A 15,581-nucleotide genomic window follows, 5' to 3' on the forward strand; every position below is an offset into this window, starting at 1 on the left:
GATGGAGCACTCCTGATCCAATCTTATGGTCCTCCCACAAGACCAAATGTTAACTTTGTGCTTTGGGTGAGTTAACGTCTGGCAGGAACTCACCAATCAGGAAGCCAGAATTTCAGGAACTCATCAATCAGGAAGCCAGAATTTCAAAGTAGTGCTCTCATTGGATAAAGCATACGCTTGTATCAGGAAACATCAGATGAGGGCAAAGTTGTTGCGAACACCTCCCGATAAGGAATAAAACAGTCAGAAAGACAGAGGCAGGAGGGTGTATAGAGACAAGACTGGCTGCAACAATGGGCAAAGTGTTGGGAGTGCTGCTGTCTGTACTGTTTGCTTTTGGTTTGATCCATTCAGATGGCAAGTAACTGATATTTCTAGTTTTATCGATAAATGCTGCTGACTTTGAATGTTTTGCATTCTACTTTGTGCAACAGTTTGAGGCGAGGTGGAAAGTGGCCATAGGAGCAAGGCAGAGAGGTGTCAGAGCGCTGGCTAAATGTGTTGTTCTAACTGAATTAGAGAGGATGTGGCTTCTGCTGCAACTCAGTAAGACTCGCGTTGTGAAGCTCGTAACTAAAGGTTTTGTCAACGATACCGGCTCTCAGCTCCAGCAGCCCTAGTTTGAAGCATTTGAGAGCATTCAAAGATCCACTTTTTAAAATGTTGCCCCCACTCTATTATCCTGCTCTTCCTTAATCCCTCACCCAACCCGCAGTGTGTCCATGTTGCATGGTCTACACTTTGCATTCTGATCAGTATATGTGTCCTCTCCTTGGGAGTATGAAGTGTTATTTAAAAATACGATCCTTTGAAACTCAGACAGTTCAAAACAACCAAGGAACGACTGAAAGCAAATCCTTGAATAAAGGTGGAGAACCAACATTCATTGCTTCAGGATGAAGGAAACAATTGAATGGGATGGCATGATTTTCTATGCATGTCTGCTCTGTGCGAAGTGAAACCCAAAAGCTTCATGGATTTAAATAAACATTTATATTCATGACTGTCGCAAATCTCTTCAAAAGATTATTTTCATTCAAATGTGAAAGGAGTTCAAAGTGGGTGAATGTGAAGAACTTTTTTCCATTCATGGGGGAATCCAGAATAAGGGGGCGTAAGTGGTATAATGGCCGCAAACCAAGTAAAGAATTTAAGAGGAATCTCCTTACATGATGAACGGAGAGATTATAGATTTGATTTTGATTTGATTTATTACTTACATATTAATATACAGTGAAAAGTATTGTTTCTTGTGCACTATACAGACAAAGCATACCATTCTTAGAGAAGGAGAAAGTGTAGAATGTAGTGTTACAGTCATAGCAAGGGTGTAGAAAAAGATCAACTTAAATCAGAGGTAGGCCCATTCAAAAGTCTGATGGCAGCAGGGAAGAAGCTGTTCTTGAGTTGGCTGGTACGTGACCCTTGCTGCTACATGGAAGGGTGGAAACTGAGAGCATTTATGCCTTTAGAAAAGGCTGGAATTCTCTGACCTCATCCGTGGCTAGGATTTTCCAGTCCCGCTGCACAGAATCCTACAGTGCAGAAGGAGGCCATTCGGCTCATCGAGTCTGCACCAATTACAATGTCACCCAAACCCTACCCCATAACCCCATGCATTTATCCTAGCTAGTTCCCCTGACCATGGCCAATCCACCTAACCTGCATATCTTTGGACTGTGGGAGGAAAGTGGAGCACTCGGAGGAAACCCACGCAGACACGGAAAGATCGCACAAACTCCATGCAGATAGTGACCCAAACCAAGAATTAAACCCAGGTCCCTGGCAGTGTGAGGCCACTGTGCCATCCCATTGAATGGAGATTTGACTGAGTGCCACATTCTACGTTCTCACTGGTAGCAACAGTGGGGTGAAAGACACTGGAGAATTTCAGGCAAATAAGATGATGCAGAGGCAGGGTAGGTATAGTGGGAGGAGGCTGATGTGGAGTATTAAACACTGACTCGTCTGTTTGTTTCTCTGCTGTTATTTCTCCTGTTAAGAATGTATTTACAAGCTTAATTGTAAGCTGCGTAGTCCTGCCTTAAACATACTCAGTAACCTTCCACCACATGGAGTGGTATTGTGATTAGTGGTTAGCATAGCTGCCTCACAATGCTAGGGGCCCAGGTTCAATTCTGTGTGTAGTTTGCATGTTCTTCCTGTGTCTGTGTGGGTTTCCTCTCACTATTGAAAGATGTGCCGGTTAGGTGGATTAGCCATACTAAATATCCCCTTAGTGTCCCAAGTTATGTAGGTTAGGGTAAATGCATGGGGTAAAGGGAATAGAGTGGGGGATGGGCCTGGGTAAGATGCTTTGTCAGAGAGTCAGTACAGACGTGATGGATCAAATGGCCTCCTTCTGCACTGATTCAATATGCATTGATCCACTCTCTTCTATTATCACTTCAAGCATTTTAATTCTGTGACAAAATTGTCCCTTCTTTAATTGTTTAATTGCAATAGTTCACTGGTAATGCATCATGTAGCTGAGTCGTTGATTTTTAATGAGAAACATTCTGTAATCAAATTCATTTTTTTTAAATCCAACAATAGAAGTGGGATATTATCCTTTTTCTAAGTGGTATTTAACCATCTGCTCCAGGAGTTGACAGTTTACATATTAATCTATTAACAGTCCACGGAGATTTGATTAGTTTTATTTCAATATATCATCCCAGTGTTGTGTCTAAACTTGCAGCTGTATGATCTATGGCAGTAAGTGTAATCTGGTAACCCTCTACAACCACTAGCTGTGGATAGTTCTATTGGGTGCCACACACTATTCAGAAATTGTTTTGTCTGCCATACACAGTTTGCAAAATTATTTTAATGAATACAATTTGTTTAGCCAAGAATTTATTTTTCCCTACACTTCACTCTATGCATATTCTTGCTATTCAGCCAAGCTCATGTCCACTTGTTACATAGCATTTACAGTGTAAAAGCACATAATTCAACCAAATTGGTCAATGCAGAGAAAGCTCCTGTAGGTGACTGAGCACAGTGGTGATGTGTGAATGAGATTTGGTACCAGTTATGGAAGCTCTCCTGCTGGACATAGGATTGCCAACCCTCCAGGTTTGTCCTGATCTCATCAGGAACTGAAGATTAATCTCCAGTTCACTGCTGTGAGTAACCTGAGGAGAAAAATTATATCAGCATTACATTACTTTCTTTGAACATTTCCATAGAATCCCTACAGTGCAGAAGGAGGCCATTCAGCCCATCAAGCCTACACTGACAACAATCCCGCCCAAGCCCTAACCCCACAAGTTTACCCTGCTAGTCCCCCTGACACTAAGGGGCAATTTAGCATGGCCAATCCACCTAACACGCAGTACTTGGGACTGCGGGAGGAAACTCACACAGATAACATGCAAACTCTACACAGACAACGTGCAAACAGAATTAAAATGATTGAGGTGATAATACAAGAGAGGGGATCAACGCATATTGAATCAGTGCAGAAGGAGGCCATTTGATCCATCACGTCTGGACTGACTCTTTGACAAAGCATCTTACCCAGACAGTCACCTGAAACCAGGATTGACCCCAGGTCCCTGATGCTATGAGACAACAGCACTAACCACTGTGCCACCGTGCCATACTTCACCTGTTATAAAAGTATTTGCAGACTGGGATGGGGGTGTGGCGGTTTTGATGAGTCTTCAAGGTTAACTCAATTGGACAACAAGGGTCTGTTTTGTTCCCTTTCCAACTGAACGTGGGAAAGCTGTGCTTCTGAAGACTTGACCAACAGTGAGAGTGTAGGGAGCAGGGGAACTCTTGAGACCGAAACATCCAGAAATGCATCTGAGCAGAACTGCCAAGCCCCGAATCGGTAAATATTAGTCCCATTTACAACTCAGACTGATCTTGCCAAAGTTCAGACGGGGTTGTTTTAAAACTTCTAGTTGGCGTGCGTCTACAGGAATGTATTTTTCTTCCCTTTTAAAAGGTGTACAGCTCACTGGAATACCTATTGTAGCAGGGCCATTCACCTGGATGAACGCTGTTGGGAAGCCTGCCATCTGGAACACTGTTAGTGTTTGCACCCTCTGCTGCACAGGAGTGGAACTTCAGCTTCTTAATTCTTCATAGGTTTGAGTCCACCACACACCCCGCTGGGTTACTGTTATGTGAGGGTGTCTGGCATACAGCCTTGAGAAACGAGAGTGCATACTGTGAGGAGGGTTTGGCCATCGGCACTTATGATTTGTGGCCTCCTTACCTCATCTCTTTTGCCAACCATTTAAATCTGAGTTCTCTGGTCAGTCCACCCTGCCAGTGGGAACAGTTTCTCATCAACTATTATCAAAGCCTCTCGTAATTTTTATTATCCTTTTTTTAAATCTCCCTGCTTTTACTTTAAAAGAATAATCCCAGATGCTCTACATTCTCTGCGTAACTGTAGTCCTACATCCCTGGTACCATTATGGTATATCTCCTCTCCATTCTCTCAAAGGCCTGGTTTAAAAATATTAGAATAAAATAGAAACATGGAATCCCTGCAGTGCAGAAGTAGACCATTCAACCCATTGAGCCTGCACCGACAACGTCCCATCCAAGGCCTATCCTGTAACCCCTTCTCTGCTAATCCTCCTGACGCCAAGGGTCAATTTAGCAAACCAATCAACCTAACCTGCACATCTTTGGAGTGGTCAGAGGAATGGCAAAAGAACAAGTAATTTTGTTAAGTAGCCAAGTTCATTGACCTGATGCAGCGGCAATCCAGCACATCATTTCGTTGCACTGCCTCTTCCCCATTTCCTTCATGGCTATTGTTTCTTGTAACATTCCAGGTGTTGGTGAAACAGGGAAGACTCCCGTTGGTCCAGGAGTTCCCAGAGATATTAACACGACTGACTCTGGCGTTCAAAATGCCACCCTCATTGCAATCTACAACTACAACAATCAATCGAATGACATCTTCCTGTTTAAAGTTCATACAATACATAAAGCCCAGGTACAGGTAAGAAGGAACATGCTTGAGTGCCATAAGGGAGAGCAACCTTCAATTCCTCCATTCTTAACCTGACCAACAGTCCACATTCCAAAATGCACAGATTCACAACTACTCGACATTGCCACAATCACAGATCTGTTGCTGTGCAGGAGGCCATTTGGCCCATCGTATCTGTACTTGCTCTCCAAAAGACTCAATCATGACTTTGTGCCATTGCTCTGCATTTTCCCCAAATCTCTGCATATCATTTCTATTTAAGCAATCATCAATGCCCTCTCAAATGCCTCAATTGAATCTGAAGGCAGTGGTGTAGTGGGATTGTCACTGGGCTAGTAATCTGGAGACTCAGAATAATGCCCTAGGCACCTGAGTTTGAATCACATCACAAAACTTGAATTAAATTTAAAACAATCTGGAGTTAAAAATCCAATGATAAACCTAATATGACCTTGGACATAAATTGTCTGGTGATGTGCAAAAAACTCTCATGACAACCATAAAATCATTTTTGATTATTGTAAAAACCCATCTGGTTCACTAATGTCCTTTAGGGAAGGAAATTTGCTGTCCTTACCTGACCTGGCCTATGTATGACTCCAGATCCACAGCAATGTGGATAACTCTTAATATAATGGCACACAGGTTAGCCCAGTTTGAGTAGCTGTATTCCAAGGAGATATAAAAATGGGATTAGAATGGGTGCTTGATGGTGGGCCAAAGGGCCTCCTTCTGTGCTGTGAAACTTTATGGCTCTTAAAATTTGATCTATTTTCTTTAAAAGGTTATTGCTGGACTGAAATATTTTCTGTATGTTGATATTGGAAGAACAGTGTGTCGTAAAGGAAAACCATATAACTTCAAGGCCTGCTCATTTCAAACACACCCGCCATTCAATAAGGTAAAATAATTCCCTCCTTGTTATCTGAACTTCGATAAAGGCAGAAAGTGCTGAAAAAACTCAACAGGTCTGGCAGCTTCTGTGGAGAGAGAAAAATAGAGCCAACATTTCAAGTCCAATAAGGCAGGGTGGCACAGTGGTTAGCACTGCTGCCTCACAGTACCAGGGACCTGGGTTCAATTCCTGACTTGGGTCACTGTCTGTGTAGAGTTTACACATTCTCCTTGTGTCTGTGTGGGTTTCCTGCAGGTGCTATGCTTTCCTCCCACAGTCCAATGATGTGCAAGTTAGGTTGATTGGCTATGCTACATTGTCCCTTCGTGTCAGGGGGACTAGTTATGGTAAATACATGGGGTAAACACAGTAAAAAGTCCGACAACACCAGGTTTAAGTCCAACCAGTTGGACTTAAAAGCTGGTGTTGTTGGACTTTTTACTGTGTTTACCCCAGTCCAACGTCGGCATATCCACATCATAAATACATGGGGCTAGGTGGGATTGTGGTCGGTGCAGACTTGATGGGCCAAAAGGCCTTCTTCTGCACTGTACGGATACTATGTCTCATATCGGACTCAAAATGTAATCTCTCTTTCTCTCTCAGATGCAGCCAAATCTGCTGAGTTTCTCCAGCACCTCATGTTTTTATTTCAAATCTCCAGCATTCGCTGTGTTTTGATTTTATTTTTGAGTTTGGAAAGCTGCCTGTGAATATGCAAAAGGGAATAACCTAAGTTTCCAATCTTTAACGATAATCCTTCTCCTGAACTAAATCTACGCATATATAAAAAAACAAACCTTTGAGGATCAGAGAAAGGCCCAATAATAAGCTACAACAGCATGTCTTTGATATTCCCAGTAACTCTCGCTCTTGTCAAGAGAGGGATCACTACCACTGAAAAGTGAAGTATCTTCCCACATTTTAAGCTACCCAATGTTAGCATGGCATGGACAGTACGGTGGAACAGTGGTTCACAAATGTCCTTTAGGAAAGGAAATCTGCCGTCCTTACCTGGTCTAGCCCTAAGCAATGTGGTTGGCTCTTAAATCCAACTGAAATGGCCTAGCAAGCCACTCAGTTCTTTCAAACCAGTTATATTAAACTGCAACAAAGCTTCCAAAAAAGGGATAAAACCAGACTGACTCCCTGGCATCGACTTAGGCTCTGGAAACACCAACAGCAAATTCAGCCTCGTCCACCCTGCAAAGTCTTCCTTACTGCCATCTGGGGGCTTGTGCCAAAATTGGGAAAGCTGCCTCACAGACTAGTCAAACAACAGCTCGACACGCTCGTACTCACAGAATCACAGCTTACAGATAATGTCCCAGGCACTACTGTCACCATCCCTGGGGGCATGTCCTGTCCCACTGGCAGGTACTGTCACAAAGCCAGCTGATGTTATTTGTGAGGGTGTCCCAACCTGGAACACTGGTTCATGGTGGTGTATAATTTTGTTTGTGGTATGAGAAGTCATGTGCAACATCCACTTGAGAACGCTAACCAGCCCAGTCATGGTATAATACCACCTCACAGCACCAGGGACCTGCATTCAATTCTGGCCTCAGTTGAATATCTGAGTGGAGTTTGCATGTTCTCCCTGTGTCTGTGTGCGTTTCCACCAGATGTTCTGGTTTTTTCCCACACTCCAAAGATATGTGGGATAGGTGGATTTGTTATGCTAAATTACCCCTGAGTGTCAGGGGGACTAGTAGGGTAAATACATGGGATTGTAGTTGGTGCAGACTCAATGAGCCAAATGGCCTCCTTCTGCATTGTTGTGATGTTATGATTTAACTCTCCAAATCAGACATGGTACACATGGAGTGATTCAAATTGGCTGAAGACTGGCAACTGTTAAGCTGGGGATCTCTGGAAAAGACCAAGATAGTTCATTCACTTGGCATTTCTGGCTGAAGATTATAGTAAATGCCTCAGCCTTATCATTTGCATTGATGTGCTGGGTTCCTCCATCATTGAGGATGGAGATGTTTCTCGAGCTTCCTCCTCCAGTGAACTGTTTAATTGTATCCAATTAATTGTATCTGCCACCATTCACGGCTGGATGAGCAGGACTACAGAGTCTAGATCTGATCTGTTGGTTGTGGGATCTCTTAGTTCTGTCTATTTCTTTCTGCTTATGTTGTTTGGTATGCAAGTAATCGCGTGTTGTAGCTTCACCAACTTGACACCTCATTTTTATGTGTGCCTGGTTTTACTCCTGGCATGCCTCCCTGCACTCTTCATTGAACCAGGATTGATCCCCTGGCTTGGTGGTGATGGCAGAGTGGGGGAAATGTAGGGTCATAGTGTTGGGGAGCTAGCAGGGTAAATAAGTGGAGTTAAGGGGATAGGGCCTGGGTGGGATTGTGGTCAGTGCAGACTCAATGGGCCAAATGGCCATCTTCTGCAGTGTAAGGATTCTATAAGGTTACAGATTGGATGGAGTTGAGTAAAATTCTGCTGCTGTTGATGGCCCACAGCGCTTCATGGATACCTAATCTAACCCATTTAGCATGGTGGTAATGCCATAATTAGCAATTGTAGATGGACCAGAAGAACATATTGTCCTGCTAATAGGAAACACCTTGGTTAGATGATTCCACCATTCGGAGGAAGCATAACATTAATCTTTTGGAACTACAGAAGCTGAGAGGACAGACAGCAGAGACACAGACAGAACCATTATAGGGAAAAATAGTATAAAAGCCAACTCTTGTGGACACAGTAAGAAGCCTCACAATACCAGGTTAAAGTCCAATAGGTTTATTTGGTAGTAAATGTGGCGTTTACTACCAAATAAACCTGTTGGACTTTAACCTGGTGTTGTGAGACTTCTTACTGTGTTTACCCCAGTCCAACGACGGCATCTCCACTCTTGTGGAAGCAGGTTCTACCAAACAGCCTGTCTTGGATCATATTGTCCTGCTTGTGTATATGTGTTCTTTGTTGTGATAAATAGATTTTAGTAAGTGTTATACCATGACTGGGCTGGTTGGTGTTCTCACTTGGATCTTGCACATGACTTCTCACACCATAAACAAAATTATACACCACCACGAACCAGTGTTCCAGGTTGGGACACCCTCACAAATAACATCAGCTGGCTTTGTGACAGTACCTGCCGGTGGGACAGGACGTGCCCAGGGATGGTGACAGTAGTGCCTGGGACATTATCTGTAAGCTGTGATTCTGTGAGTACGAGCGTGTCGAGCTGTCGTTTGACTAGTCTGTGAGGCAGCTTTCCCAATTTTGGCACAAGCCCCCAGATGGCAGTAAGGAAGACTTTGCAGGGTGGACGAGGCTGAATTTGCTGTTGGTGTTTCCAGAGCCTAAGTCGATGCCGGGGGGGCTAGTCTGGTTTTATCCCTTTTTTGGAAGTTTTGTTGCAGTTTAATATAACTGGTTTGAAAGAACTGAGTGGCTTGCTAGGCCATTTCAGTTGGATTTAAGAGCCAACCACACTGCTTAGGGCTAGACCAGGTAAGGACAGCATATTTTCTTTCCTAAAGGATATTAGTGAACCAAATGGGTTTTTACGACAATCGACAATGGTTTAATGGATATCATTAGATGCAGTGCAATGGTGAAATTTGAACCCAAGACACCAGCGCAGTGACAATATCACTATGCCACCACCTCCCCATAAAAATGTCAGCAGCAGTATTTCACTGAATTTCTGAGGGAGCTGACTAATAAACTATCAATGAAGTCTTCAAATCGCTTTGATGAGACAGAGGGTGACAATTTACCATCATTATCCTCAATAGAGGGGATTTGTAACCCACAGGAGTGCATAATTTGGGGGGAGGGTGGCCTAGTGGCATTATTGCTAAACTATTATTCCAGAAACTCAGCTAATGTTCTGGGGACCCAGCTTTGAATCCCACCACAGCAGATGGTAGAATTTGAAATCAATTTTCTTTTAAAAATCTGGAATGAAGGATCTATTGATGGCCGCAAAACCATTGTCAATTGTTGGAAAAAATCCCATCTGGTTCACTAATGTCCTTTAGGGAAGGAAATCTGGCCTACATGTGACTCCAGATGCACAGCAACGTGATGGACTCTCAACCGCCCTCCACATGCAATAAATCTGGCCAGCCAGTGAAACCCATGTCCCATGGATGAATCAAAAAAAAAATCGCTCTGTTGGAAGTTCTGGAAGTTTTATTCAGCAGCGTTGTTTAATGGAACATGTCTGTGAGCTAACCAAGTTTAGTAGACTTCAGCTCATTCTTCCAACTCTTTGGCAAGTTCAGGTTTCTTATTGGCTCAGAAAGAGTGCTCCTCTTCCTGAAGGGAAAAACATAGACAAACATTCTGTCTTGAGTAAACAATTTGTCCAAGTTTTTTTTTCATTCATGGGGACATTGTTGAGCGTCACTGAATTTATTAAATTATCCAACGACTTGTAAATGTCATTTGGCTTCATTGAGCTCTTTGTGAAACAAAAAGTCTTGTTTGATTTATTTAGTCCACAAATACGAAACATAGGTGAGTAAATATGTTTTGGAAATGCCTCATGTGGATTTATCAAGTTGTACAAAGTCATTATCATGCAGTTAATGCACTGCAAAACTATCCCTTCACAGGGTCATTTGACATGGTTATATTGTCCATGTCAAATGGGCCAGTTGCCTGGTCTGCCTTTGCTCTCCCTTACAATTTTGAGGGCACATGGCATTATCAACTCGCCAATCATATGCCATTTTTTCAATCAATTTTCTTCGCCAGCGAGTAGGATGGGACTACAAGCTTTATATTAGTGGTATTTGTGGATTTCATTTCCGTGTTAGCACCAACCACTTCCTTAGCCTTTTGCACAAATCAACAAACATGTTTCATCCTCTACATTTCATGTTTAATTTACAGGGTTTCAAAAGTTTATTGCACAGTTCTGGCACAGAAATTATACACTATAACTGAAGTATATTGCCACCTCTGATACAAACAAAACCAAAATTCAAATAGCTATCATTGAAATACAAAATTAAGGAAATACAATGATATTAAGCTCCTTCACTTGTAGTTCCAGGTCCTCGGTGTTTTTCAGCCCTAATGGTTGAATTTGACTGATGAAGGCATTCTGCATCTTACTTGTAATGACTTTGAAGATGACTCACTGTGGCTTGTAGTTATAAAGGGTTTATTACTAACAATAGATATTTACAAATGAGTCTGGCAGAACTGAATACACATATGCATCCCTGGCTCCAACTGCAGATCCTCACTGACCCAGAATGCCCTTGCACCTGATTGGCTTGGCTTCCTTTGCTGCCACTCCATAGGGTCCAGCCCGATCACATGGCCCTCAGGAATCACCCCCACCCCCCTCTTAAATGGCGCACACTACCCTATTTCACTCTGGGTTTTCTGGTTGTTGATGGCTGAATAAACAGTTTTCCATGTCTGGTGTTCACTGTTTAAAGTCACCACTCCTGCACAGTGCAATATGGCAGCAGGAACTGTCAACGTCATGGCAACTTTCACCATGTTAATTGATTTAATTTATTATTGTCACATATATTAGTATACAGTGAAAAGTCTTGTTTCTTGCACACTATGCAGACAAAGCACACAGTTCAGGGAGTACATAGGGGAGAAGGAAAGGAGAGGGTACAGAATGTAGTGTTACAGTCATAACTAAGATGTAGAGAAAGATCATCTTAATATACGGTAGGTCTATTCAAAAGTCTGGTGGCAACAGGGATCAGAGTGTTTAAAAGAGTTAGAGTTAAGTTTTAAAAGCTTGGAACGAGTCAAGTGGGCAGAGATATAAAAGGGTCAGGAGGTGTAATTTTTTTCGCACACTGAGGGTGGTGAATGTCTGTAACAAACTGTCAGAGGCAGTAGTAGACGCAGGTATAATTTTGTCTTTTACAAAGCATTTAGTCAGTTACATGGGTAAGATGGGTATAGAGGCACAAGGGCCAAATGTGGGCAATTAGGACTAGACTAGTGGTTAAAAAAAAAAGGACAGCATGGATAAGTCGGGTTGAAAAGCCTGTTTCTATGCTGTAAACCGCAATGACTCTATAGAATTAGAGGGTATGCTGGGGGACAGCTCGTGACAAGTCACCTTGCTTCAGTGCCATTTCACGTTTGCTACTGAGTACCTGGGGGTAAGAGAAATTGGACAGCTCTTCCATAAAGCTAAAACTGAAATGATAGGTCATCTCCCATGTTGTACAATTCTACACTGCAAAATTCCATGAAACAAATGCTTTGTAATTTCATTCCAACTTATTCTTGTACTCTCTCCCACTAACCTTGTACTTTTTTTTTAATAAAGAGATTGACTTGTCGTTTTAAAGTCTGGATTGCTTCTTGGAAACGGATTTGGAAAGTGATTGCTCTAAATTGCCTATGAAGCCTACAAGATTGTTCCCCTCTCCCCAGTCGAGGGTGGCAGAGTCTCCTTCCTATTTCACACTTCTGTTTGCTGTCTGGTGTTGAATCCAGTTTCCAACACAATCTGTGAACAACTCCTCCTCGTCTAGACTCCAGAGAATATGTCTGCTGGTATTGGAAGCAGTGCACTCTGTTTTTGCAATAGAGCTTCTTGCTTTAAATATATGAATCCCTTATTTCAAATGCATTTATCACAGTGTTAAATTTTTTAAAATTACACTTATTTCATCAGCTCAGACTATTCCAAAGGGCTTTACATGTAACGAAGTACTTTTTAAAAATAGAGCCATTGTTGCAATATCAAAATTGTGGCAATTTATGCAAGGTCTCCTAGCCAGCAATGTAAAATCAATATAGAATCTCTACAGTACAGAAGGAGACCAATTAGCCCATCGGGCCTACACTGACAACAATTTTGGGTGGCACAGTAGTTAGCTGCCTCACATCTCCAGGGACCTGGGTTCGATTCCCAGCTGGGGTCACTGTCTGTGTGGAGTTTGCACATTTTCCCTGTGTCTGAGTGAGTTTCCTCCAGGCTCTCTGGTTTCCTCCCACAGTCCAAGATGTGTGGGTTAGGTTGATTGGCTATGCTAAAATTGTCCCTTGGTGTCCCGTGATGCATAGGTTAGAAGGATTAGCAGACTAAATATGTGGGGTTACAGGGATAGGACCTGGGTGGGAATTAGCATGGCCAATCCACCTAACCTGCACATCTTTGGATTGTGGGAAGAAACCAGGGCATGCAGAGGAAACCCTCACAGACACAGGAGAACATGCAAACTTCATACAGTGACCCGAGGCCAGAATTGAACCCGGGTCCCTAGTGCTGCGAGACAGCAATGTTAACCACTGTGCCACCATGAAAATGATTAAATAATCTGCTTGCCTGTTTATGGATCGACAATCTTTTACATCAAACTCAGAGAGCAGACGTGGCCTCAGTTTAACATCTCATTCCAAAAGACAGCACCTCTAACAGTGCAGCACTCAGTACCACATTGGGAGAATCAACCTGGATTATGTTCGCAAATTGCTGCAGTGGAAGTTGTTCCCACAAACAACTTCTTTCACAGAGGTGGAAACTCTTCTTTTGCAGAGTTTCCACCTCTGCGAAAGAGGTGTCACCCAGTAAGCCACAAGTAACGGACAACAAAAGACATGCAAGTGAGGTTGTTTATATGATCCAGTAGCAACATCAATGTTGCACGCTTTGTGCCACCATCCAAGAGGAATTTCTACCCCAGGCTGGAGATGCACAATTCAGTCAAGATCTTTAAAGGGACAGGAACAAAGCTTAAAGCTTTGAAAACTCTGTTTATGTGAAAGTTACAAAGGTCAGTCATGGCTCAGTAATAGCACTCTCTTCCCTCTGGTTGTGGATTGAGGGCTGGTCAGAGGGACCAGAGGTGAAAAATTAAACTGAGGTTTGTCTGTCCTTTTGGGTAGAATGTTTCATAGAATCCCTACTGAGCAGGAGGCGGCCATTCAGCCCATCGAGTCTGCACCAACCACAATCCCACCCAGACCCTATCTCCATAACCCCGTGCATTTACAAGTCCCATTTACATTTATCATCTAGTCCCCTGTCACTAAGGGCAATTTAGTATGGCCAATGCACCCAACTCTTTGGACCGTGGGAAGAAACTGGAGCACCCAGAGGAAACCATGCAGACATGGGGAGAATGTGCAAACTTTACACAGTCACCTGAGGTCAGAATTGAACCTGGGTCCCTGGCACTGTGCCATGATCCTGCCCATGCCAGTGGATTATAAAGACCCAGTGGTACTATTTTGAAGAGGAGCAGAAGAACTCTTCCTGATGCCTTGCAAGAATTTTTCCCTCAATCAACACAAGAACAAATTATCTGTTCATCATGTGTTAGTGGAACCTTGCTGTGCACAAATTGGGTTTCCTGCAATATAATAGCGACTACACTTCAGTGGCTGTAAAACACTTTGGGACATACTGAGGTTGTGAAACACGCTCTGTAAATTCAAGCTTTTACTTTATGATTAACGTTGGAATTAGCTTTTTTAGTTGAACGTTTCTCTCCTGAAGAACTACTGGCTTAGGGCTTTCAAGAGATTTTCTCATTTTCTTCCAAGAACTGAGATGTTGTTTCTTCCGAACAAGTGCAAGAATAGCCAACGAGTTCATTGTGTGCTTTACCACCATAATTGACTAACTTTAATTAAAGGCTAATTGACTGCAGTGTCGTTTGAATAGAATTATTAAGCAGCAAACCGAGCTTTGCATTGCTGAGGCAGAAATAAGTCTGTATCCAGTGAATTTTTTTAAATGATTGCAATGCTGTACTTGCAGGGAATCTGTCTTTGGAGATCATGCCCCCGCACCCCAGCTCATGCTCTCGAACTCCTTAGAGTAAAAACATGATTGCTTGCATTAATTGCAACCTGACAGCCATTCCCTGCAAGCCCTCATCACTCTTCTTAGTCCAGCAGGTTACACAGGTGAAAGTTCTTGTAGGAAAGAGGGCGGTCTCTTCACAACATGAGCAATTTGCATTGAATTGGACACATGGAGGCAAAGGGAATGGCTCAAGTTTGAAATGTATACATTACCAAAGATGATGATGCTGCCGCTGCCAAAGTCATAGTGTAAGAGGAGGTCAGCAAGACAATGGATGGGCTAAAAATTGACCAAACGGGAGGTATTGGAAAGCTTGGCTATAGTTAAAGTTGACATGTCACCAGAATTACATGGGATACACTTAAGGATACAGAGAGAAGTAAGAATGGATGCAGGGGTGGTGCCAGAGGACTAGAAAATTGCAGATGCCCAGCAGCTATATACCAGTCAATTTAATCTCAATGAACAAGATTACTAGACACTATAATTCAGGACAAAATTATCATTTGAATTATTAAAAGCAAATTGTGCTTAACTAAATTCTACTAAGTTTTTTTAAATCAGGCAACAGAAAGGATTAGAGGTAAACGTGGTCTCTATGAAAAAAGAGCATTTGAAAAAGTTGAAGCCTATGGAATAAAAATAACAGTGCCAGCAATGGATACAATGTTGGCTGAGTGACAGAAACCAGGGGTGATGAATGAATTTTTCTTTACAGATTGCTGGTACGTATCCAGTAGGGCTCTCCAAAGATGCGTACTATTGCGTATCATGATTATACATTTGTCATGTTCAAACACACACGCATGCACTGTCCATGCTTTTTTCCGAAATGGACAATATCCAAGTGGTACCCAGTTACCTGGTGCCTTGCAGTAGAGTCAAAGTAACAATGGTCACAGAAATGGTGAGTCTGTTCCAGCTAATTTCAAACT

At 42.6% G+C, this 15,581-nt stretch overlaps 1 protein-coding gene across 1 annotated transcript; it reads left to right on the forward strand.

Moving 5' to 3' along the window:
• Positions 1–215: 215 nt before the first annotated feature.
• LOC145350811 (cystatin-F-like) lies at positions 216–15,319 on the forward strand. The gene is made up of 4 exons (XM_080200131.1): positions 216–357; positions 4,806–4,975; positions 5,751–5,867; positions 12,157–15,319. Exons 1-4 carry the CDS (start codon positions 294–296, stop codon positions 12,232–12,234), a joined length of 429 nt encoding a protein of 142 aa, XP_080056257.1. The 5' UTR covers positions 216–293; the 3' UTR covers positions 12,235–15,319.
• The last annotated feature ends 262 nt before the right edge of the window (positions 15,320–15,581 follow it).

The sequence above is a fragment of the Carcharhinus amblyrhynchos genome, chromosome 12 (assembly GCF_965287045.1).
Source record: "Carcharhinus amblyrhynchos chromosome 12, sCarAmb.v2.hapA, whole genome shotgun sequence".
Lineage (NCBI taxonomy): Eukaryota > Metazoa > Chordata > Chondrichthyes > Carcharhiniformes > Carcharhinidae > Carcharhinus > Carcharhinus amblyrhynchos.